The following is a 21,832-nucleotide window of genomic DNA, read 5'->3' as shown; positions in this document are numbered from 1 at the left end:
TACTGTATTTCTTAATCCTCTGACCCATAAGGATTGGCAGTGAGACAGTGTTCCCATTAATACATCTCTCACTCCTTGTACTTTTTTACATGGCATTGAAATATTACATTTGGGAGCTCATTGAGTCACTTAGGATAGTGGCTACTATACCAGAAAGGAAGCTGATTTTGTTTTCATATTTTGAGCACACACAAAAGTGGTGGCAACTTAGGAACCAACTCTTAGTAATAGACCAGGAGTATAAAAGCTCTTGAAATCTTACTCACCAGAAAGTAACATTTCATTATACAAGAGAAAGGTCAAGTATACTTGAGGGTCTGATTAAGGAGCAGGCACGGAACTGTTTAGAGCAGCTACGGAACTGTTTAGAGCAGCTAACCTTGACCATTCCTGAAACTGCCAAAAATTAGAATGGGTGGCAGAGGTGCTCACAAACCAGACAGAGCATATGCAACTCGACAATGTCTGTAAAGGAGGGCTTTCAAGTAAATTTCACCTTTGCTTAAAATTCTGTACTGGAAACTGCACGACTGAACACAAGCGTGTAACTCCATCAGCCACAGTATGTTGTATCATCCTGATGGGGTCATACATGACTTGGCATCACCTGAGAAGGCCACTGTAGACCAAAGAACCGATTTGATTTCCCAGGTCTCAAGTGCACCCATCAGGACTTTCCTCCCATACAGTAAGCAAGAACTTTTAATGGGAGCAGCTGCCAACAGCCAGTGAAACAGAAAGTGACAGAAATGTTGGTAGTGTCCCAGTATAGCACTGCACTCTCACAGAAATTTACACAACAGGCAGGATTTAAAACAAACACAAGAATAGATGCTATTTAATTAGAACCTTCACAGAAAAACATCTGGTATAATTGGGTAAGGGGAAGTCTTTATTCAGGCAACATTTATTTGGATATAAACAATGTCCAATTGCAAAAGCTAATTAAACAGCAGGGCTAAGGTAACAGAGTTTTGCCTGCATGACTAGGGTATAAGGTTTATAATCCATGCTGTTTCAGGACAACACCACCAAGAACAAATAATTGTGTATCCAAAAAGTCAATTATGCCCTCCTTTTAGTAATAGCACGCTCCAGAGGTCAGATAAGACTTCTTTTTTTTTTTTTTTAAGTAACCTAGCCAGTTTTCTGTAGAAATGGAAGCTTGATTATTGCTCAGCATTTGTCAGGAAACTGAAAGCAGCAAAACTAGCCTGATGGACACTCCACCCTATTCAAGGGTACATTATTAGCCCATCATTGTGAAGCTCTCTAGGCACCCGCATGCCCTTTGCTTTCACAGAACAAATTCTCTGATTTTGAGCCATCAGGCCTGTAGCAGTTTCCAAGGAACTCATATCATTGACTATATATTATTTCAAAGTATCATTTTAAACAAAGTTTATTTACAAGCATTAGGGATACTTTTATATATATATATTGTTGAGCTAGTGGAAATTAAATGGAAGGTAACCACACATCCATGTAGCTACAAATTCAGTGACAAATGCATCTTGTAGAGCTTCTTCAGGTGTTTTTCTGTGGATGACAGCCTGGGATTACCTAAAGCCTGCAAACTGCCTTCAGGTCATTCATAGTTGAAACCCTCAAGCTTCTGCAGCAGTTCCAGTTGGTTTCCACTTGGCAGCAACATACCAGCCACTACAATCCATTCAAATGCAGTCTCCATAACAAAGAAAATTCTACTTTGTTAACTTTCTTCTTGCTTATCTTCTTTGTACTGGTGGAATTGTAGGGAAAGAAGAGGTTTAGAGGACAGGCATATACTACATCTTCTGTGAAAAGACAGTGGTATTTTCCCTCAAATGTCAATTCTATGCACTGGTATAATCCATGAGGACTGAGAAGCACCATTTGTCATATCATATGAACAACTAATAATAAAGAATCTCCCAAGCAGTCCTCTTCCAAATCAATGATGTTCACGAGAGCTTTACTGTCTTTCATATGAACACTATTAAGACATCTTTTCTTTTTTTTTTGAATAGTTATTTTGACACAGTCTGCGCTAAAGTGCATTCACTGTACATTCCAACTATGGCCCTTAAACAACTTGAATTCTGTGAGAAGGCCGCAGACCAAGCAGTAGTATACAAATGCACTGAAATCTTAAGTTAGCTAGTATCCTTTTAAAGTGCACATAATTTTCTCACAAACCAAATATCTGCGGGAATGGTGGAAAAACTAACTTTAAAGAAATTTTAATTTTTTTTTAATTCATAGCCTCTAGCAATATATTATAATGAACAGTAGGTATAAAACTACACTCAAAACCTTAAATGTTTTCACAATAATTTTTACTTTTAATAAATTAATTTACTGCATTTTAGATTCAAAAGTAGCAAGGACAATTTCAAACGGAAACTTCAAAAACAAGATACAACCAAAGACTTTTTCAGGATGAAAGAACACATGCAAGGAGGATCAAGACCCTACAGTGAGATCAGCTATTAGCTAATTAAATATGTGACTAAAATTCATCATTTTAAATAGGAGCCATATTGATGGTGAGCAATCTGGTAAGCAAACAAATGATAGTGGATTTTTTTTTTCATATCTTCAGAGAGAAACATTTATCTTAATAAGATTCACTATGACATAATACTCATGGAATAAGTCGATGTCTACTAATTAAAGGACACTGTCAACCTGATTTTCTAAACAGCTAATTAAAATATGTAGCATCTAATACAGCACTTCTTGCAAAGTACGCTCTGTTTAAAAAATACATCCCTGTAAATGCTACTTGTTTTTCTATTCCCCTGTGTTTGCTTTTTTAATTGGTTTTTCAACAAAGGAGGATCTGCTGAACTAAGGTTCTATTTCTGTATCAAGTTCCATTAATGCACGCCCCTGTACTAATGCATAAGCCAAATGATTTGTAGATCTAAAAGTCTATGCAAGAAAACAATGACACTAATTCTAAGGGTTTGCTGTTGTTGCTTTTTCAAGGATGACAAGATTTTCTCTTTCTGTTTTTGGAGGATTTTAGATAATCTACACATTACTTGAAACTGAAAAATTTTCAAAAAGAAATGCAATTTTCACATTGATGAGGAATCTTTAACCTTCTCTTGTATAGATTACATTAGTTTCTCAGAATAACCAGGCTTCTCTATTTCTTATTCTGATTCTGTATGTAGCTTTTTCAAGAGAAAGAAGTTGTTGTAGATCTGTCAGCAAGGCTCTGGGAGTAGGAGGATGTTTGGATTTCCGGCATATTGCAACGCAGTTCTTGGCCACCAGCAAAGCTATGTGTGTGAATCTCATTTTATACCCGTTGTTTGCAATACCACATATTTTAAGAGACATTTGAAATAGTCTCTGTACTCCTAATCCTAGACAAGTAATCACAAATCATTTCCTAAAAGAAGCTGAGAAGGCAAAACACATACCTATAAGTAACATATGTCATGAGACTCTGTATTAAATGATGCTGTTATAAAAATAAAATCTTTTGTGCCTTGAATAATTTTAAGTTTGCATTCAAAGTTCTTAGCTCAAATTAGCCTATTCTTTGATATGTTTGCTTTTTCTTTCCAGATTCAGGTTTAACAATATTTTCTTTGATATACTTTTGCATTAAAACATTATTAGCCAGCTAATCATATAAGTAATTTTTAAATTTTTTTTAAAATGTCTATTCTTGCAGTACAGATATCGGATACAGTAAATTATGAACTCTGTGACTGCTAATAAGTGTTACACCTGGAAGTATATGAAGCTCGTCTTCAATTCATATTAGCATTATTTTTTTTTTCTTTAAAGATTATCCGTGCCATGATTCCCACCATTCTTCTATTTTTTCTATACTCAACCAATAGATAGAAAACATTGTTTTTCCAGACAAAGTCTATGCAACACTCTTCAGAATGTACCACAGCAGATGCTTCATCAGCTGGAGGAATCACTGTCTTAACAATAGGAGTGCCTTCCTGTCCCAGGCAGCATAAAAAAGTTTGGGATTTCCAAACGTTTTATCTTCTCTAGCAAAGAGCTAACACATCTTTTTCTTTCACGTAGCTGTGCTCTTTTGCAGGCAAGCACCCAGCTCCTACCGAATTATAATGGAAGTTCAATGGCTGACCACAGAGGCTTTGACAACCTCTCCAGAGGACAACTTGAACCTGATCTGCTCCCTTGTAAATAATTACAGAATAAAAAAATAACAGAGTTGTGTTGACAATGACTTGGAAGAGCAAAATACCTTTTACTCTCTTATAACTGCCTGCATTCTGCAGTGCTGACAGGAGTTAAAACTTGGTTTAGTCATTAAAGTAATCAGGTATGAATCAAAGAAATCTCAGGAGATGGCGTTGTTGAGGAAGCAGATATTATTTTCACACAAACAGCATTTTTCTCATTCTAACTTCATCTTAATAGGTATATATCTTAAATAAACGAAACAATTATCTTGAATTGTATCAGGAAATTTCCATCTTTAATATTCCTCAAACAAAAAAAATACTAAAATGCTAGAAGCATTTTGGTTTTTTTATACGCACATCTAGTATGTTCATTGCCATAATGCAATATTCTAAATGCCAAAAAAAGTGAAGCAGTGATCTATAATTGTAAAATGCCAATAATTTCCAAGCTGTCACTGATCTTGGAAAATTTCCCCAGTAGCACATGGAGATCAATAACTGTTTATAGATGTTTTAGTCCCATTTTATAGGGAGCATATAACTATGGACTATGTCAAATTTTTTAACTGTGAAGTGAAAGATTGATTTCACGCTTAAATCTACCCAAAAGCCCATGATGCTAAAGAAAGGTAAGAAGGATAATCCAGGAAACTTCAAGCCAGTCAGTTTCTGCTTGTTCTCTAGGACAATAATGGTGTAGGTCTGTAGGAGCCATTTCTGAAGCAAGAAAGGTGATTAGAAACAGTAGCCAGCACAGATTTACCATGGTTGCCACGCTTGAACAACCGTAATTACCTTCTAGGACAAAATAACAAGATGTGCAAACAAAGGGAAAGCAGTAGATGTTATCTACCTTGACTTCAGCCAAGGCTTTCAGCACACTCTCCCACAGCACCCTTGTACCCCACTTGGAACATTATAGTGTGGATGGGTAGACTGCTAGATGGATGAAAATTTAGCTTGACAGGCACAATGCACTAATGATTCCTACTGCACCAGACAGCTGGTTATGAGTGTTATTACTTGGGAGTCTACCCTTAGACCTACGTGACTGAATATCTCTATGAGTGGCCTAGAAGAGAAAACAGAGCACAACTTTGCCAGATGTGCAGAAGGCATCAAACTACGGGGTGCCATTAGCTCTCTCAGGATCAGAATTATCATTTAGAGGGATGGAAGAATGCACCAACACGAAAATCAACAAGGACACATGAGCAGCCTTGCACCTGGGACAGACTAACCCCCTTCAATGGTACAAGACTGGACTGAATGGCTGAGGAGCAGCTCTGCTAAAAAAGGCATGGAGGTCCTACCGATGCTGCACTGTAAGCATGAGCCAGCAGTGCACCTGGGCAGCAATGAAGACTAACAGTATATTGTGCTACACCAACAGGTGCAGAGACAGTAGACTGAGAGATGTGATTATTCCCTTTTACTCTGTATCCTTTAGGCTATTTTAGTATCTGGAATACTACATGCAGTCTTGGGGTCCCCTGTGCAAGAAAGATGCTGATAAAGTTACGCAGACAAGCACCAAGTTGTTCAGAGAGCTGGAGCACTTGTTCTTAGAGGAAAGCCTAAGAGATGGGGACTTGTTTAGTCTGGAGAAGGGACAGCTTCCTAAATACCTAAAACCAACCTGTGCCTACTTAAGAAGAGGCTACCAAAAAGATGGAGCAAGACTCAGTACTGAGGTGCAACTGGATATAAGGAAAAAAATAATTAAATACAAGGATGTTTAAGCACTGGAACAGATTGCTCAGAGATGCTGAGGAATATCTATCCTTGCAGTTTTCAAAACTTCACTGCACCAAGTCCTAAACAAACCCATGTGATTTCAGTGTTAACCCTCATCTGAGCAGTTGTTTGCACTAGAAAGCCTCCTAACGTCTCTTCCAACTGAATGGTTCTACGATTCTGAGTACATGGAAGAGTCTTTTCAAAGTTAAGACTTTGCTATTCACCTTATCCTTAGGGTCATTACTTTACGCGTGTAGCTCTCAGCAGATGTCAAGAGACAGTAAATTAACATGTCCTCCTCATCCTTATATCTCCAAAGCAGGTTTAAGATCATTATCCTGTGTATGTTGATCCTAAATTTCACTGCACCGTTGATGTATCCCATTATCAGAAAATATCTTTTCCTCATTATTTTTTCTTCTTTGCACATGTGCCCATGTGAAAGAGGGTAAAGAATTTCATCGCATCATGGCAACTTTCTCTTCTGGGAAGCCAGATGGGTTTCTATTCGATAATTTACAGAAAAGGTACTGAAAAATATTCTATCTTTGATCATGTCTCTTTACAGCTTATCCATCAATGCTTTTAGTTATGGTAGATCAATTCTTTTCTATGCTCATCCACGTCTCAGTCTGCAGTTTTGTCTGATTTTTCATTAGGTGAATCTTTTCCTTGCATAACTGCAATACAAGCTATGATTTCATATGCATTATTGTGTCCGTATGTCCACAGTTCCTAAACACTAACTGGATAAGAAACTGTGATGCAAAGTGGTAACAAAGCATGCTACACCCCAGCAGTGGTTTGACTCACCAAAATATATTTCAAAAAGAAGGAAAGATATTTAAATTGGTTTTAAAAAATCAATAACATTATACTGACTGTTGAAGGTAAAGTAAATAGGAAGCCATGTGGCTCTGAGGCCTGATCTCTTAAGCTGCTCCTAATTAAATGCAGCGTTGCTCCTACTGGATGCAAAGAGCCTTCCAGGATACTGCCTGTATTAAATGAAAATTAGATTCTTATCAGTAGAATGTTGCAAAGTTGATTGAAAAAAGATAGTGTGTGAAGTCTGTGTCAAAAAAAGAATATTGCTGATTCATTCTAATGTGCTTAGACATTCCTGAACTCCAGTGCTTCATCAATGCCCCACAGTATAGGTCATAATCCTTAGGAGATAAATGCTTAATCCGAGATAAATCGTAATAAATCCAAATGAGATTAGACCTTGACCAAAATATTCAATGGTGGTGTAAAAACGTTTGACTGACTGTGATACATCAGCAGGAGTCACTGCCTGAGTTACATGCAGTACTTCAGAGGGTGCAGTAATAGTTAAAAGCAGAAATTTACTGAAAAATGCCACTTGGGGGGATGGTATTGAGTGTTCCTATCCAGCATCACTTCTTAACAGCCTTCATCTGATGAGCTAAAGGACTGCTAAGAGCCAAGTCTTCATCGTTTAAATCAATGCTCTGTCAAAGTCATCTACTTTCTGAAACAAATGTTTTATTTATCTCCTCCTCCCCACTCCTACTATTCTGAATCTGAATAAAACCTGCAGGAGCCTTAAGGCTAAATAATTCGGTAAGATCCACTGGCATTTTCATCTCCTCTGTATTTGGTAGCTTATGATATCTGGATGACTTGTTAATTATTTATAGTAAAACACATTTCTGCACTGTATTTTAACAAATCAAAAAGCCATATTAACTACAATTAATAGTGTTATGATTGACTGAGTGCACTATGGTTAGAGCCGGACAAAAAGATAAGAAAAAATGTTTGCTGCTAACATCTGAGCCTGCTATAAAAGTCTAGAATCTTTACCTCAAAGAAATTCCGGCTGTGATACAAGTATGACCTCTTCACCTCCCAACTGTAAACAAAAGCTGCTGTCTCGTAGCAGAAGCATTTCAGCTACATTTTTAAGCTTTTTATTCTGTACTAATAAAACCTCCAAAAAATTTTATTCTAAAAAGCTGTGTTGCATTACATTCAGCAATTAAAAAAAAAGCAACAAACAAACACTACAAGAAATCACTAGTTTAAAAATTGTAACATGAATTAAATGAAAATTCTAAACAAAGCAGCCAATATAAGTCTGAGTTCCATTAGTATTACTGAGCATACTCAGGGCTGTGATCCTGGGACACTGGCTTCATGGGAGTTTTGACTGTGTGAAGAATTAAAGTTTGTATCTGATGTCCTCAAAGCCTTTGATGTGTTTATAGCTTTTATAGGTCAGTTGCAAAGATAAGCTTTGTAATGGCTTTCTGCACTTACCTCGAAAAAGCACTTACACTCTCCTTCCACTGCTTAAAATACATATTTACTTCTGACATTTGCTATTTATTCTAAAAACAGTGGTATGCATTAATAATATATTGGTTCAGAATGCTATATTCTGAATAGGCAATTTCATCTGCTATTAGAGCACAATGAAGCTATCAGATTTTGTCACCATCTGACTTTAGCTAGTCCTGCTGTTTCATCATGAAGTAACACAGAATCCTGCATTAGGTGTTATGATTCTAACAGTGAACAAGGTAAGCCACTTCTCATTAGCAATCACACCCCCTCCGTTCCATTCAGGTTCTAAACTTCTGTGGTTCCTGTTGTTGGTTGCTCAGATTAGACAAAGAAACTGGGCGGATTGTGGGAGGAGTAATGTGAATTAGATGCTCAGGTAGAGACAGATGCATATAGACAAAGCAACAAAGGTGCTTTGCTAATTCATATGTAGAATGAGCACTCACATCCTTTGAGTTAAGACTTCACATCGTTTTCATCGCCTACAACATACGACCCGTTTTTCAGAAGGAAAAACGTAAGTTCTTATTTTAGAAGGTGTTTTTGGTGTTGGTTTTGTCATGTAACTATGATATGAAGTAACATGGAAATGAACAAAATCTCTTTATTTTGCATAGTACATACCTAAATCATGTATTGTCAGTGTTCATTTCTAAGAAACATTGACATTTCTTCGTATTTGAGCAGATCTACCTAGAATTCTCTTTTCAGAATAACAATATCAGGCTTCACACTTCTCAAAGAGTAGAGAAGACTATCCTATGACTATTTTCTGTTATATTTTTAAACGGCAGTTAAGAATATCGTCTGAATCTAAACTTGTATCATCAAGCAAATGCCACATAATGAACATTAGTTGCACAACAATGTAGACCTTTTCCTACGCCTGTGGAGAAATATCTGCACTGTAACCATATCCAATAGGAACCATAAAATGGTAAATACAAGTTTCTGGAGCATTACGTAATTTTTTTTTTTCCCTCCAGAAAGGTAAAAAATCTAGGCAAATAATTGAAATACTGAATAATACAGACTCAGTATGCTGCAAATAAAAGATCTGTGCAAGGAGACGTAATTTTCTTGAGGAATAGAGGGCTTCAAAGTGAATCACTTTTAGAAAAGCTGTTGTCTAATGGGATGATACCTTATCATTTAATGGATTGAACCCCTTTTCTTGACTGCTGTTTGGAGCTAGACTTCTCAATTTTTAATATCAATACCTCTTCAAAAGAAACTTGGCACCTAAAGAAAGTACACAAAAGAATACAGGGCACCTAAAAGTACAGCAACACTACTGTTGTTCAGAGAGGAGTACTTTGATATCAGTAGACTTGTTCAGGGGTAGATGATTATTAATATCAAAACTTGTTTTCCAGGGGGAAAAAATTATTCTAGCTCTATCTAGATTTCTGAAAACTGTATATTGTATCTCCACTTTTTGGAATAATTTCTGTATTTTCGGAGATGCCTCCACAGAGTACATCACAGGTCCTTTCTTTATGTGAGTGTGTCTCTAAAACAAGAGGATTTTGACCAAACTAACAGACAGATGAAGACAAACAAACAAATTGCTGCTATGCTAATTTCTGAAACAGATGGCTCTGATCCAGTATTTGCTAGCAAATGTAATTCATTGTCAATCTAACACAGAATCATGTATGTCTGTCATTCTGTATGCACAGCATATAGGGAAAAATCTGGCTCAGGATGCTCCTCCCACAGCTAAATTTATACACAAAGAACCAAAATCAAAGTGCATAAACAAGTACAAATTCTGGCATCCTTACTGGAAGCAGAGATTAGACCACTGTTTTGAAGCTTCTGGTACAGATCTTCAAAAGGCCTGAGATGCTAGGGCTATGGTCTTTCCTCACTCTGTGGTAGAAATGCCCTTGAAATTAATGCAAGCTGTAAACATGGCTTGCAGCACAAGCACATACCAGCAAACCACCCTATAAACTTTTAAATTTCTAGACATAAGGTATTTTATACAAACCGCTGAGATTTTGTTACCTTAAAACCAAGCTCCTTCAAAACAAGCTAACAAAAAAAGAGTAAACCTAGCCTCCTGACCAGGCCACGCAGTTAAGATCGTGGGTCTAATTCGGCTTTCTGAGACAGCTTGTCTTTACTGTTGGTGTATCTTAGCTAAATTTAGCCTAATGTTAAGAATGACCTACACAGCGAGAAAATAAACTGTTTGAAAAAATATAGGACAAAGCTTATGTTTAAGGGAAAGCTTCCCACAATGTTCTATTTGTGGCACACGAGCATACATTTGTGTCACATCATCTTATCCTTTCCTTGAGCATCGATTGAAAAAAAGAGGCTTTTTAACCTACTCAAAATTCCTCTTCGTGCATCTTTTATCTGCGAGGGTCACGAACCCGGTCAAAAGACGGGAGGAAGCACCTCCGAGCGGGAGACCAGCACAAATCCCACCCTGCCCGCTGCACTTCATTCGCTTCCAAATCCGGAGGCACCGGGACGCGTCGCGGCCGTGGGAGGGAGCCGAGCGGCGCGGCGCCGCCGGGTACGTTACCCCGGCTCCGCTCTCACCTTCCCGCCCCCGCGGTTCTCCCCCACCCACACAGGTGCCCCACCATCTCCCCCACGAATTTCCCTCAGCTGCTGCCGGTTCCGCGACGCGACGGCGAAATAAAAAAGCCCTTTCGCGCCAGCTCTACCCTCCTCCACCCCTGCCGTGCCCCTGCTAAGATGGCGGCGGCGCCTCACGCCGCTCCGTAGCGCTGCGCCGCGCCCCGCTCGGCTGCGCGGGAGACCCCGTGGCCGCCGCTGCCACGTGCTGCCGTCGCGCGCCGCCCGCACGGCCGCGCGCGTCTCGCACTGCCCCCGCGGCGGAAGATGCGCGTTCAGGGCGCGGTGAGTGACGGTCCACACTGCTTCTCCTTTCTCTCCGCCCGCAAGGCGCTGTCGGGGTTGGGGTTGGGAGGGAGCGAGGTCCGCTCCGCACTAGGAGCTGTGGGAACTATATGGGAAGCGTAATTTTCTGGGAACGGGCAGCGACGCCTTTCGCTCCCCATCGCTGCCCCGTTCCGTCTGGGCTGCGGTTCTTCGGGGTGAAGCTTCTCGCGGGGCGTCGAGTGGCGGCGTCCCTGGGGCTCGGGGCGGCCCAGGTGGGTGAGGCTGGTGTGGCGGCAGGTGCGTCTCGTACGCTCCTGAAGATAGGGGTTTGCCTGAAACGGGGGTAATTATGCATGGCGAGTCCTAATCTAGCGCGGGTGTGGGATGAGAAGAGGCTCCCGAGGCTTGTCCTGGAGCGGCGGGGGGCTGTGGGGCGAGAACCGGGGGAGGAGGGGAAATGTGGCGGCGGTGATTCGGCGAGAACGGGTTCCCTTTGTTGTAGGGCGTGTGTCAGGTTCAGTCCAGTTTACAGTGATTGGAACAGTTAAACGTAGACTGGTTTGAGTTAGAAGGGACTTCAAAGCCCGTCTAGTTTCAGCCCCCGCGCCATGGGCAGGGACACCTCCCACAGCCCAGGCTGCTCCAGGCCCGGTCCAACTTGGCCTTGAACACCCCCAGGGATGGGGCAGCCACAGCTTCCCTGGGCAGCCTGTGCCAGTGCCTCACCGCCCTCACTGGGAAGAATTTCTTCGTAATGTCTAATCTAAGTCTTCCCTTTTCCAATTTGAAACCATTCTGTCACTACATGCCATTTTAAAAAGCCATAAAATAGTTTGGGTTGGAAGGGACCTTGAAGCCCATCCAGTTCCAACCCTCTGCCATGGGCAGGGAAGCATCCCACTGGCTCAGGCTGCCCAAGCCCCATCCAGCCTGGCCTTGAACACCTCCAGGGATGGGGCAGCCACAGCTTCCCTGGACAACTTGTGCCTCACCACCCTTACCATGAAGAAATTCTTCCTTATGTGTAGTCTAAATATGCCCCTCTACAGTTTCTACCTATTCTCCTTCATTCTATCACTACAAGCCTTCACAAACAGTCCCTCCCCAGCGTTCTTGCACATTGCTTTCAGGATGTACAGTTAAGGTGGTTTTAACTATTTTTTTTACTTGTGATGGTATAGTTTTAATTTTATAATACTTGGTATGGAAGTTAGCACTGATTTTTGTGCCAAAACCACTCTTTTCTGGCAGTGAACTGACAATACTGAGTATTCCAAGGGTAACTTTTGATATGCTTGAAACTCATGTTTGATTGCTTTTCTGTGTAGTATAAGCATGGTATTGCTAAAGTCAATGTTATCAATGAACACACATGTTAAAAATCTATATTTTAATGTTTCCTTTGAGTGCTTTTTAATTGTGGTAGGGTGTGTTGAATAAGAGGTGTCAACTCCTCCTGGCTGTGAAGGCTTAGAAGCAGGGCTGCCTGTGGGGATAAATTATCTCTGAAATTTCATCAAGAGCAGAGTGGGATAATTCGTATTGCATCACTCGTGCAATTGTTTATCTGTTCTTAAGCAGCTCTCCCACTGGCGTGTTGGAAGGTCGTTGTACACAATGGCACCCTCAGCACCATTTAAGACTCTGTTGTCTCTTTTATGTTCGCAGAAGGCCATGTAGTACTATTGAACAGGTACATTGGAGGTTTAGTTCTGTGCCAACACTTGGCCTTTTCTTGTAAAAAGGGCCAGGGAGAGCAGTTGAGAATTTTCTAATAAAATTAAAGCACTTCCTTTTTTTCTTTAAAAGCTCTGGAATAATATTAGGAACCTTAAACAAGAATGCTGTTTTAGTCGTTGAGAAGCATAACCTGCAACATGTTCAAAGCAAAAATGAAATGGATAGTCGTAATTTTACTATCCACACTGAGTGACACACAAAATATAAGGAAGCCTAAATGATGAAAAGTAAATTAGATTTCTAAATTAGGTAATGTTTGAAGATGTTAGAGTATTATTACATTTATTTCATGGTTAATATTTGAGATGTTTTAGGGAAAAGTAAGGAAAGATAAATCGTACCAAAATAATTGAAATGACATTTAAAAAAATTAATTACAATGTGAGGCTTATTGCTATGCGGAGGAAGAAGCCTTTGCACAGAAATAAGCCTTTTGCTTTACTCCACCTTTTGAACAGAAAAATGTAGACTAGAAAGTGCATGTATTGTTGTGACAGTGAAGAAGCCTGGGGATGGTCTGAGGAGATGGAGATTCCTGCATCATTCCAGTTCAGCACTGCTAGCGAGATAGATGACACAGACATTTTTTTTCATATAAATTTTAAAGGTTTTTTTAAACACTTAACTTTTTAGCCATATACAGGAAGGATTTTAGTATATTTTTTTCTCAGTACAAAGAAATGCCTCAAATTTAGGACTTCAAAGTGAATGACTTAAGATGTGTGTTGTGACATTAGTTAAGATAAGGCTGCTTTATAGATTCAGCATACTCTGCTTTTGCAGAGGAAAAGGTGACAACCTACAGCCATAACAGTCTGAGAGCTGCCGGCAGGACAGCAATCCTGGTGGTGGCCCTGCAGCCTCTAACTCTTAAAAATGGGCATGGGAAAAACATTGCTGCGGGAAGCCAGCCCTTCCTGGGTAGTTGAAGGGTTAGGTTGGGCTGAAGTGTAGTGATGTATCAGAACAGAGTTTGTTTTTTTTTTTAAGAAAAAGAAAAAAAGCTTGTCAATTGCTATTAAATGTAAGAGCATATTTTAAAAAGTAAAAATCTGGTTTCACATAGCTGCAGAAATAACCTTTGTAAAGACGGTTCTTGCTAAGATTTTGCTAAGCAGAAATACATGACATGTATCTCAATAGGCTGCTGGATTTCTTGCCAACTCTGTGTTGGGGAGAGGCAGAAGTTAATTGTGAATTATTTTCTTTTATGCATTCTGGTATTGTGGGTGGGAATTCCTCTTATACCTATTTTTCTTTTGCCCAGGTGTACCTGGGGTTATTACAGTTGTGAGTTTGCAACTTTTTATTAATTTTCTAGAAATAGATGTGTAGCAAGTAAGTTCTTAAATAATTCTAGGTTGTCAGCATTTTTCTTTGCTTGTTTCTATCAGCATTAACTAACTGCTGCTGTTTAAATCAGCCTTAACAGTTTTGAAGAATAGCAAAAGTAATGAGAATGGATGTATTTTCATGGAATGGTAGTACAGAAGAGGAAAGAAGTAAAACCTTAATACTGCAAGTTAGATTCCTATTTTCTGTAACTGCTTTTTGGCCTTAAGCAAAGTTCATACCTAACAGTAAAATCTGTGTGAAATCGCATCATATTTTTATAATGGTCTAGCTGCCTGGATAAAAGAAAAACATGTGGAGTATAGTGGTATTGATGTAGGATGTAGTGTTACTGTATTAGGATCCATTTGTAGGAACTGTGGATTTATCCAGAATGAATGAGGGCAGTGTAGAATAATTATATTTCTGACCCTGTAAGAATAATATTGTCCTAGGCAGAAAATAGTGTCTTGAAACTAGTGACAAGACATGCCTGTCATACAAAGTTAAATCTCTGGTGTTTTCTTTTGCTCGGTTTTTGAAGAATTTGGGTGCAAGAATCCTGCATTCAAACAACAAAGGGGTGCAAACAAGATGTAGGATTAAAGAGCACGCTGAAAAATCATGACTAAACTCAGTAACAGTGACAAAGTAATTGCGGTCACTTCCAATTAGCCTGTTTACTTCACAGTACCAATTCAGATTTTTCTAAAACTATATGCTAGTGATTTTTTTTTAATTGGCTCTCCTTGATTTTTCTTACATATCTTAATTAAAAGTTTGGTTGTAGCTGTTAATTATGATGTACTTGTTTAGCCTTTTGTTTAGTCTTTGTTCTGTTTATGAATGCTGCTTTCAAACAGCATTGCTCTTACTCACTTGTCTTGCATGATAGTTTTCCTTGGGGGTTACGGAAATGATAATCAGCCTTATGCTTGCTCTGTTTCCAGGTGCTGGTAAGAGACTTTGGAAACGATAGCTCAACAGACGTTGTTTTACTGTGACCTAGTCCAGTTTGTCCAAGATTGAATTTTGAACCTGAAATTGTCTATCAATAGCCCAAAATGCTGGTGAGATTGTTAGCCCTTGGGTTGGACTTGAGAGTTCCGGTTTCGGTGGAGTTTTTGTTGTGGAAACAGGGCTATAGTGGAGGATCTGGGTGTTTGTTATACATCTTACAGTTACACATTTGTTATACATCTTTCAGTTTGGGTTTTCCCCCAAACTGTTTGCTGCAAGTGTGGCATAGAAGCACAGAAAGCTCTAACCTCTCACGAAAAGAAATAACGTGTCAAATATTACAGTATATTACTGGATTCAAAAAAGCAATTGACTTCTGAACCAGGCTTGGTGAACCACTTTATTCACAATGTCTTTTCATTACTTATTCAGATAATTGATGCAATGTTTGAAGTCCCTGAAGTGCACAGAAGCATCTGCAATTTCACTGACACAGTAAACTATTTTTTAGAAACTTCTGTGTCCTCACAATAGAGGAAATACGCAACCTTTGTTTCCAAAATGATTTGAAGTTAATGCATGGGAGATTTTGTTTGGGATTTCCATAAATTAAGGGTTTTTCCCACCTTTCAACAGTTGGGTTTTAGTACTGAAAACCAAGTGTAGTTTCTATGCGAGTTTTGTATGACTTCAGTAAAAGTAAGATTTCTGGTGCTTCCCTCCCATTTATAAAAAGTGATAGTAATAAATGGTATTATTTGTAAAATTGCTAATACTTCCCCAGTTTAAGAATACATTGAACAGATGCCTCCTATTACCATCCACTTCAGTATGTTTACTGGTGCTTCACACAGCCTAGGTCATATTCTTGTTTTCGTGTTTCTAAGTGCTTCTATAGCCTCTTCCTTCTGAATGCAGTCAGCTGCTCCCTGATTTGGTTTACATGCTCTTAGTGTCTCCCTCGGGTTCTCTCCATTCACCCGTCTTTCACAACAGTCTCTGCAAGCTTTGTTAATCAGCTCATCCATTTGCATTAGAAGGTTTTTTTTATTCCGGTGCAAGAAAAATTGTTTGCACCCCTCACTGCTTGCTGTCATTCCTTAGTTTGGAGCAAATCTGTTCCTGTTTCCCAGTTTATTATCAAATTTATCACTTGTCGTGCTTCTAGCTAAAGCTACTTTTCTGTGGTTTTTTGCATGTGTGTCCATCTATGTTATCTGGCCCCTTGCCTGTCTTTGTGAAAAAAAAACAAGCTTACTTTTTCTTCCTGATTGATTTCTTCCACTTGGCTCCTTTCATTTTCTTCACTGACTAGTACTTTTGTCACTTCTGGGATTTCATGCACTATTTCCAACACAGTTGACTTTATTTGAACCATTGTCTTCCATGTTTCCGTGCAAGGTATAGCTGAAGAGTGTCTGCATCTTGTTGTTGAAGTCTGCCTGCTGTTGTCTTTTAGGTCTTTTTCAGTTAAGCACACTGACTTGCTATAAAATAAATACCTGTGTTGATGCTTCTTATGGCTAATGTGTATAAACAGTGGAGCTTCTAACCTTCCCAGCAAGCATGTTCACTGTATATCCTTTTGTGTTTACTTTCTCTTACAAATGCATAATAGCCAGTTTTCTTTTAGTAAGTGTTTTTACACTGCAATTCATGCATTTAAACATGCTTACCAGTTTCTTTAGTTGCAGTAACCTGTGTGAAGCTACTTCTGGCTAAGCTGTTGCTCATTACTTATGCAGAAGACCAAATTCTCTAAGGTATAGAAGAAATTGTTTAGTAGGAGTACTTCTATTGGAGGAGTTTTTTAGGTCAAAAGAGAAGGCCTGGCACCCTTGGGGCAAAAAAAAAAAAAAACCCTTGCCCAATCTCCTGTGTGCATTGCCTACTGATATTTTTAAAGCTCATCTTCCTGGAATGATTCTTCTACCAGATGCAGGATCTGAAAGCCCACCCTCTGCTGTAGACCTGGGCTTAGGGGTAGATTGCAGAAGACTTGCCTTGCTTCCTCATGCTTGTCGGTTTATGGAAGTAATACCTCAGCTAATCTACATTTTAAGGCATTTGAGTTACCTGGTGGCTGGCTGTGTGCAGTTGCCTGTGGGTTTGCAGAAGAGTGTCTGCTACACTGCTCAGGGGGTTGTACAAACAAGGTCTGTCTGCTGCAGACAGGTTGTGCTATATTAAGCACCCATGGCTTTGCTAATCTCAGATCTAGAATCAGTAATAACCTCTCAGCAAACATCTATAGAAGTTTCAGTACAAAGCTGGTCTGATGCTTAGGTGCCTGTTTCCCCCTCTACCACTTGCCAACAGTTCTAATTGTTGCTCTGCATTCAAGTAGGTATGTTTAATAGCTTTGATTTGGTTTTGTTCCTAGGTTTCTAAGGCCCTGTCCTATCCTGCTTGTCTATTGGCTGTGTATTCTTTGCTTAATGGCTTTCTAACTACTGGCAAGTCTTGAGTGGATAACAGAAGTTTCAAAGATGCTGAAATACTACAAGCTTTACAAAATCAAACGTCCAAGTAAAGCTTTAATTTGAGCTCATACCTTGGATAGAAGGGAATTGCACAGCAGCAAAACTGAGCACTGAAACCTTAGAGGCAAGGTTCCTGCTAGCAGCCATGGTATGGTAGATTTTCTCCCATGGTAAGATGAGAAGAGATAAAGCACTTTGTAGTCATTTATTGACATCCTAGGTAGCATCTCATAATCTAGGCAGTTTACTTCTTGGTTGAATAGGCGTGCCTGTCTGGTGTTTGCAATACTGTCTTTTCCTTTCTGTTAAATGTACTCATTGCTGAATTTAACTGCTCTAAGGAAAGTATCAGCTTTAATTATGTCTTCCAAGAGTTGTTCAGATCCCTCTCTTCATGAGTTTCCTCTTGCTTAGTGCTCTACACTATGGTTTGTACTTGGCTCATGGGAGCTCTTCTCAGGCTCTTGTGTAAGCACTGGGACTGTGCCCTGCATCTGTGCTTTGACATGGTGGCAGCCAGATGATATTAATAAATACAATAGATAGAAGAAATCCAAGAGGAAGAGAGACTGTTAGAGAAGGAAAACATGGCATTTCCTGAAGCACATAGAGTGATTCGTTTGGGGGGGGGGGCTTGTTTTACTTTTTTCCATTCTTGGGAGGGAGCCTGGTATTTGACCAGAAAAGCAGATTCTGAAAGAATGGTGTGCCTAGAAAGAGGACCAAACCTGAATGTGCCAGAAGATGTCTTGGATGTTGACTGCATGTTTCACTTGGTGCTTGGATATATCTTTACTGGCACTTCCCAGTTCATCAAGTAATTTACACTGGCTGTGAATAATGTCAGGCGGTTTTATTCTTTCACATGTTTTGTGAAGCCTCTCTTCTTCCCAGAGTCAGTCCTGTGATATCTTAACGCAGGACAGCCAAATTTGTGATTTCACCAGTAGCATCCTAGGAGGAAGAGAAGTTGCCACTGTACATTTCCTGCAGCTGGCAGTGTGACTTGAGGGTTGATAAACTTGTTTTCCAGCCCAGATATCTTCTTCTGGAAGCAAAGAGGAAAAACTGATGCCAGATGTCTTTGTCCTTTGCTAGTACTGAAGGGGGGGAGATACTAAGGTCAGCCCCAGGCTCCATGTGCTGTGACAGCGTAGGTTGTTCACTTTACACAGATGGTCTAGCTAATGAGTACATTGCTTAACAGAGTTCTGAATCAGGGTTATTAGCACCCAGAACTAACTACCCTTTATGGAACCACATAGTTAAAAAAATCATCTTTAGTAATAGGGTGCTGCATGCAGTACAGCCACACTTTTTGGATCTGTGTGCATGCCAGTGCATCTAAGTAGTCTCACCTTACAGGTGTTTACACCTGTCAAATCCCAATCCTATACTCAAGAGCTGTGTTACTGGACATGACAGCTGGAGGTACGCAGCTATGTCTGTTTTTCCATCCACTTTCTCAAGGGTAAAGTAGTCTATCCTTAGAGTGAAAGGCTGGGTTTTTCCCTCCTCTGTTCCCCAGCCCTGACCTTAAATGGAGTGCCTGGTCCAGGGGTGGTGGTTGAGGCTGCAGGTGAGGCTGATCAGAGCACTTGAGACCCAGAAGCATGCCTGGCAGTGGTATGGCCCTAGGTCTTCAGTCTCACTTGACTCCCTGAATCTGATACTGCTCTCTGCAGATCATTCTCCTGAAAACCTGTTTGAAATCTTGCCAGGTTATGTTGCTTATGTAGTGGTGAACAGTGCATTTGAGATCTTCTTGTGGTATGGGACTGTTGTCAGCTGATGTGCTTTTCTCCTGTCCGTTAACCTGTCAGCTGTGATGCTCAGCTGTCTTGCTTTAATAGAATGCTTAGGCTGAGCTTGTGGATAGTGTAGGAAAGTGGTGATGGGCAGATTTGGTATACAGGAGCATCTGGCCTGTCCTCTTAAGAGGTTATATGTAAGGTTCAGATTGTGTGGAAATTGAGAAGACTTTTTTCTGGATTCTTAAATAGCTGTATGAAGTGAAGTCTTCATTAAGCTTGATTACAGTGTTCTTAAAATTACTTCTATCAGGGTCTTGTGCAAGCATTTGGAGCAAGATATTACTGTGAACGCTTTCATGTTTTTTTCCCAACATTCATTTTTAGTATCTGGTCTTATTTTGGTTTGCATAGTTGATGTGACTATATCTGAGATCGTTTTTTTTTCCTTAATTCATTACTTAAAAGCTTATGAAACATGTGCCATAGCATCTAATTTAGGTTTTTTTAGTAAATTGCTGTTATGAAGTGGAAGAAAAGGTTGTCCCTACAACCTGTGTGTCTGGAGTCTTGTACTATGAGTACTGATGCCAGCAAGAAAAGCAGAAGAAAAGATTGAGGTTTAGTGTTGTAAAGTAGTTTGTGTTGCTGAGGATCATTTTGTGCTCATAGGATTTTCATAAGCATTGAAGTCTTCATGCCGTAGCATATGGCAGCTGAGAAGTGACAAAGGCAGGAATAAAGCAATGTCCTCATCCAGCAGCCTGGGATAGTCTTTCACTTGGAGAGTGTGGCTTCCCAAACAGATGATTGCTCCTAAATAATTGACAGTCTTCCAATTACTAGTGAGGTGAGTGGAATAGAGGCGTGCTTTGTTTATTAGGAAAGTTTAAAGTTCCTTCACTGTTCAGTGTTAGAAGAACAATTAAGTTTTATCTGAGCAGAGCAGGATGTCCCTAGATGCAGGTTACAACATAGCCAGTGATCCTATTAAAAGAAGGATTGTTTGTTGTTGCATTGGGGAATCCTTATAAAACATCAGGAAAACTGCCTGGAAGAATATAAATGTGTTCAAGCAGTGGAGTGAAATACTCTTAAACTGCAGGGTGATGGCCTGTAGCATGATAGGTTTTCAGGCTAGCTATTTTTATCTAATTCTAGCTCTTCCCAGCAGTCCAATATATAAATTGGATATAGTGGAACCCTTTTTTTTTTCTTGGGGCTTCTGCTGTTTGGAGTTGTGGTCTAGAATCAAAGTTTCTGTTATTAAAGACGGCGTCTACCCTAGAGTTCATAAAAAATGTTGGTGGGTTTTTTCTTTTCCTAGGATGCGTTGTGTGGCTTACGTGATTCCAGAGATGCTAGGCTTTTCCATGTGTGGACCAATGTAGTCTTGCAAGGTTGGCTTTGTGTAGCTGTTAAAGGTGCCTTTGGTGTTGGCATTTTCTTAATCTCTGATCAGGTTACCTGGACTGTCTGAAGCTTGCCTCCCTTGAATTACTGCTCATACTTAAGAACTGCAGTGCTGAGTGCAAACGTTGCACTGGAGTGGTAAAAGCCCACAGGGAGGCTAAAGCTCATGAAAACTTTTTGGATCTGGGTGAGTATCGGCTGAAGACTGTCTGCCTCAGTCAGCTGGTCAACTTGTGGCGGTGTTGATGTGACCAAGAATGGACTTCCTACCTCCTTTGATCACTGAAGATCTGCTTATGTGTAGCCAGTCAAGTCAAGAGCATGAATTGTCTTGTTCTTGAAGAGTTTTCTAGAGCAGGACCCATTAATTGTGCCTTGGAAGTGGCCATTTTATTCTAACTGCCTGGGCCAGGGAGGTGGAGAGAGTAACTCCCCTGCGGATGTGTACCTTTAGGTGTAAGGGAAATTCATCCATGCTGCCCCAGGACTGATAGTGCTCATCTTGTCATGTGCAGGTTTTGCTACTGTTTCACTTCTGTTTACCTGTCTGTAGAGTAAGAAGTTAGTCTGAAGTAGTGAAGGAAATGTAGTGCCTGTTCCTGTGGAAGGGTCCTTTCAGAGCAGAGATGGACTCGCTCTTGGGTGCTAACCTGCCAGCTTCTCCAGCTCAGCTGTTCAGATTCCTTGAAAACAACTTTTGAATATTTATTGCTTGTTAACTGCAACTGAAGTTATTTGTTAGGAAGTTCAACTTTTTTTGTAGTTACTAACATTTTGAATGAACTTCTTTTTTTAAAGAAAAACAACGTTTTATTCATCTGCCCTAGTTTAAAGGGAACTAAGAATCATCTGCTAAGATATGTCTGACATCTTGCAAAGAGGAGTTTAAAGAAAACCATAAATGTGCATGAAAATACATAAATTGAGTAGGAACACCTTAGGGTTTCCTGACCAGAGTTATCCAGATCCTGAGACACAAGCTCTGTGAACTGTAGGGAGCACGAATAGGAGCCACAGATGACTACTTTTTAGTTGTCACTAGTTCCCTTCCTGCTCTGTGTCAGTT

General features: G+C 39.9%; 1 protein-coding gene across 1 annotated transcript in view; it reads left to right on the top strand.

Annotated features, from left to right (window-relative positions):
* The first annotated feature begins 11,072 nt into the window (after window positions 1-11,072).
* ELAVL4 (ELAV like RNA binding protein 4) overlaps window positions 11,073-21,832 on the top strand; it is an 81,338-nt gene continuing 70,578 nt past the window's right edge. Inside the window, exon 1 of the mRNA XM_054073476.1 lies at window positions 11,073-11,105. Coding sequence (XP_053929451.1) covers window positions 11,088-11,105 — 18 coding nt within the window. The 5' untranslated portion in view covers window positions 11,073-11,087. The remainder of the gene's footprint in view (window positions 11,106-21,832) is intronic.

Source organism: Cuculus canorus, chromosome 8, assembly GCF_017976375.1.
Source record: "Cuculus canorus isolate bCucCan1 chromosome 8, bCucCan1.pri, whole genome shotgun sequence".
NCBI lineage: Eukaryota > Metazoa > Chordata > Aves > Cuculiformes > Cuculidae > Cuculus > Cuculus canorus.
This window is presented reverse-complemented; position numbering and strand designations above follow the sequence as displayed.